Source organism: Delphinapterus leucas, chromosome 7 (assembly GCF_059928025.1).
Source record: "Delphinapterus leucas isolate spDelLeu-1000000601 "Yukka" chromosome 7, BTC_Dleu_Yukka2, whole genome shotgun sequence".
NCBI lineage: Eukaryota > Metazoa > Chordata > Mammalia > Artiodactyla > Monodontidae > Delphinapterus > Delphinapterus leucas.
In genome coordinates, this window is record NC_143135.1 from 94,002,958 (window position 1) to 94,006,045 (window position 3,088).

Below are 3,088 nucleotides of genomic sequence, written 5' to 3' on the forward strand. Positions count from 1 at the left end.
GACCCCCGTGGCATTTTCAGCCAGACAAGAGCCCTCTCTCTGTGGTTGGTCCGCTTTCTCCAATACTTGTTTTGCAAGATGCTGGAGTTAAAGTGAGGCAAACGGCTTAGAACCTTGACCTTCTCCTGCACATGCTCCGACCTCTTCTTTCCAGGCCCATTAGCCAGCTACTGTTCTGCTATCTCAGAGAGTTAGGAATTGGGTTTTCTTTAATTCTGTAAATTACTGTTGGTTTCTTGAAAGGTCAACTCCCCCAACATTAGAGACAGTTCGTTCCAAACAGGAGTGGGAGACAAGACTGAATGGAGTTCGGATAATGAAAAAGAATGTTCGGGTAAGTGTAGTGATGCGTGATCATTGAGTCAGAGTTAATCTGTGCTTAAACACTTCTGGCGATAGGGAAGGACCTTTTGCATTGCCCTTAGGGCCTGTCCTACTACTCCTCTTGCTTTCCTGATATAGGATGGTGCTCTCTTTTTAGGCAGGCTCATTCTGCTTAGCAGTAAAGGATAATTCTTGCTTTTCTCTCTTTTCTAGGACCAATTTAATAGTCATATCCAGCTAGTGAGGAATGGAGCCAAGCTGAGCAGCCTTCCTCAGATCCCAACTCCCACTTTGCCTCCACCCCCATCAGAGGTAAGAGCGCTGGCTTTGGGGAGCCTACCTTTGTGTGTTGGTGGCAGAGCCTAGAGTCTTTCACTTGTTCTTTTTATGAAGATATCGGGACCATCCTTATTTGGTACAAGAAACAGTTGCTCACTGATTTCTGCTCCAGTCTCCTAAACTTTCATTTTCTTTCTCTCCCACTTGTCTTCCACCTCGTCCCCTCTGCAGACAGACTTCATGCTTCAGGTGTTTCAACCCAGTCCCTCTCTGGCTCCTCGGATGCCTTTCTCCATTGGGCAGGTCACAATGCCCATGGTTATGCCCAGTGCAGATCCCCGTTCCTTGTCTTTCCCGATCCTGAACTCTGCCCTTTCCCAGCCCAACCAGCCTTCCCCACCCCTTCCTGGCTCCCATGGGAGAAATAGCCCTGGCTTGGGTTCCCTTGTCGGCCCCCATGGTCCACACGTGCCCCCTGCCGCCTCCATCCCACCTCCCCCAGGCTTGGGTGGTGTTAAGGCTTCTACTGAAACTACCCGGCCCCAACCAGTAGACAAACTGGAGAAGATTCTGGAGAAGCTGCTGACTCGGTTTCCACAATGCAATAAGTAAGTATCTTTAAGGATTAATTTTAAAAGTGTTTTTCAGAGAAATGTTTATGGGTTAAAGTAGGAGAGGTTTCATAGATACTCCTCATGAGTGTAGTCTAGAATCTCTCCCCCTCAACACTTTTCTTCCTTAGGGCCCAGATGACCAACATCCTTCAGCAGATCAAGACAGCACGCACCACCATGGCGGGCCTGACCATGGAGGAGCTGATCCAGCTGGTAGCTGCGCGACTGGCAGAGCACGAGCGGGTGGCAGCAAGTACTCAGGTAAGAAAAGCTACTTGGCGGAGAACTCAGACCTGCTGAGATGTTGGGGAAGAGGTAGATTTCAGAAATATTTGGGGTGGGAAGAAGCATTGCAGCCAGGGGTATCTGGCCTGCTTTCTTCCTTTGCTGCGCTGGGAAATGAATGACTTCTCTTTGTTAAATGCCCTGTTTCTCAGATGTTCCTCCCTCACTGTGACAACGTTTCTGCCCACAGCCCCTTGGTCGGATCCGGGCCCTGTTCCCTGCTCCATTGGCCCAAATCAGTACCCCAATGTTCTTGCCTTCTGCCCAAGTTTCATATCCTGGGAGGTCTTCACATGTAAGACTCTATTCTTTGAAAACTGGGATGTGGAGAAGCTGGGGGTGAGGAGGGAGTGGGTTTATACGTGGAGCGCAGGAAGAAGCCATCATCTCCTCAGCTGGGTTGTCGACAGCCCCAGCTGGGAAAATGCAGGTACTCTGTATTGGAACTTTTCTTTCTTTTGGTGTAAAATCTTTTTGCTACATGGAAAGAGTAGATGGAATCATGGGCATATAAGGCAAGGAGGCCCAGAGGTTCCTTACTCTTTTGACTGTCCCTCCTCTGCTGTACAGGCTCCAACCACCTGTAAACTGTGTCTAATGTGCCAGAAACTTGTCCAGCCCAGTGAGCTGCACCCAATGGCATGCACCCATGTGCTGCACAAGGAGGTGGGTGCTGCATGCCTTCCTCTTTTTTCCACTCTTTCTTTTTGACAGCTGAGATAGTTTAATTTTCTTGAACATTGTACAGTGTTGACGCTCATCATTAATATCTAAACATAAGGTTTCAGTAAACCGTGGCTGAAATATCAGCAGAATTCAGAATACTGGCAGCTGGGCTCTTCCAGCTTCCTTCTACCCCATCCCCTGTAGGGGACTAGACTGGGTAAACAGTTCATACTAGAACACCGATAGTCGCTGCCTTGGAAAATTGACAATAAGATATACATATCTGACCATTGTTTCAGATGTACCATTGCCAAGAGACTTTGCTTAGATGAGAGGAATGGAATAGGGAACCTGAATATGAGATTAGTAACTCCATTAATAAAATAGTTGGAAGGCTGACCTATTAGAGATTAGCTTCACACACTGACAAGTTATCCCTGTCTTTTATGATGGTACCGGACAGAGTTAAATCTCTTAGCACCAGGGATGAATTTTTTTTTTTTTTTTACTATTTTGTTTTGTTCATTTTGTTTTTCTAAGAGGTAGAAACTGAATTTATATGTAAATTCTTGGTAAGGGAAAATCCTGAATAAGATTTGAGGGCAATGGGTATTAGGAGATGGAAGCTCATCTCAGGCTAAATAGATGGCAAGAGGGAGCAAGCCTGTAGACAGTCAGCAGAAAGCAGCTTCTCACTGTTGTTAGCTGATTGTTAATGTTCCCTGTAAAACAAGATCAGGTTCACCTGCTCTGAAGACTCTTCTGGTGGTAAAAGCCAGTGAAGCAGCCCTTCCAGTCCCCCAGTGAGCTTTTCTGACTCAGTAAACATCCCTTAGACCTGTTGAACCTTAACAGCACTCTCTCCCCTCCTTCCCTCCGTCTTTCTGATGAACCTGAGGTATGTCTTTCTTTCTTTCCAG

At 46.9% G+C, this 3,088-nt stretch overlaps 1 protein-coding gene across 7 annotated transcripts in view; it reads left to right on the forward strand.

Moving 5' to 3' along the window:
- The window catches only part of RNF214 (ring finger protein 214), a 56,042-nt gene that overhangs the window by 44,804 nt on the left and 8,150 nt on the right, over positions 1 to 3,088 (forward strand). For 4 of the 7 annotated variants that reach the window (XM_022559136.3, XM_022559137.2, XM_022559135.3 and 1 more), the window contains 6 exons: positions 244 to 334; positions 538 to 636; positions 835 to 1,211; positions 1,346 to 1,478; positions 1,693 to 1,797; positions 2,073 to 2,168. In XM_022559136.3, the coding sequence (XP_022414844.2) occupies positions 244 to 334; positions 538 to 636; positions 835 to 1,211; positions 1,346 to 1,478; positions 1,693 to 1,797; positions 2,073 to 2,168 (901 nt within the window). The remainder of the gene's footprint in view (positions 1 to 243; positions 335 to 537; positions 637 to 834; positions 1,212 to 1,345; positions 1,479 to 1,692; positions 1,798 to 2,072; positions 2,169 to 3,088) is intronic. The other 3 variants (XM_089915568.1, XM_089915567.1, XM_089915569.1) reach the window with 3 other exon arrangements.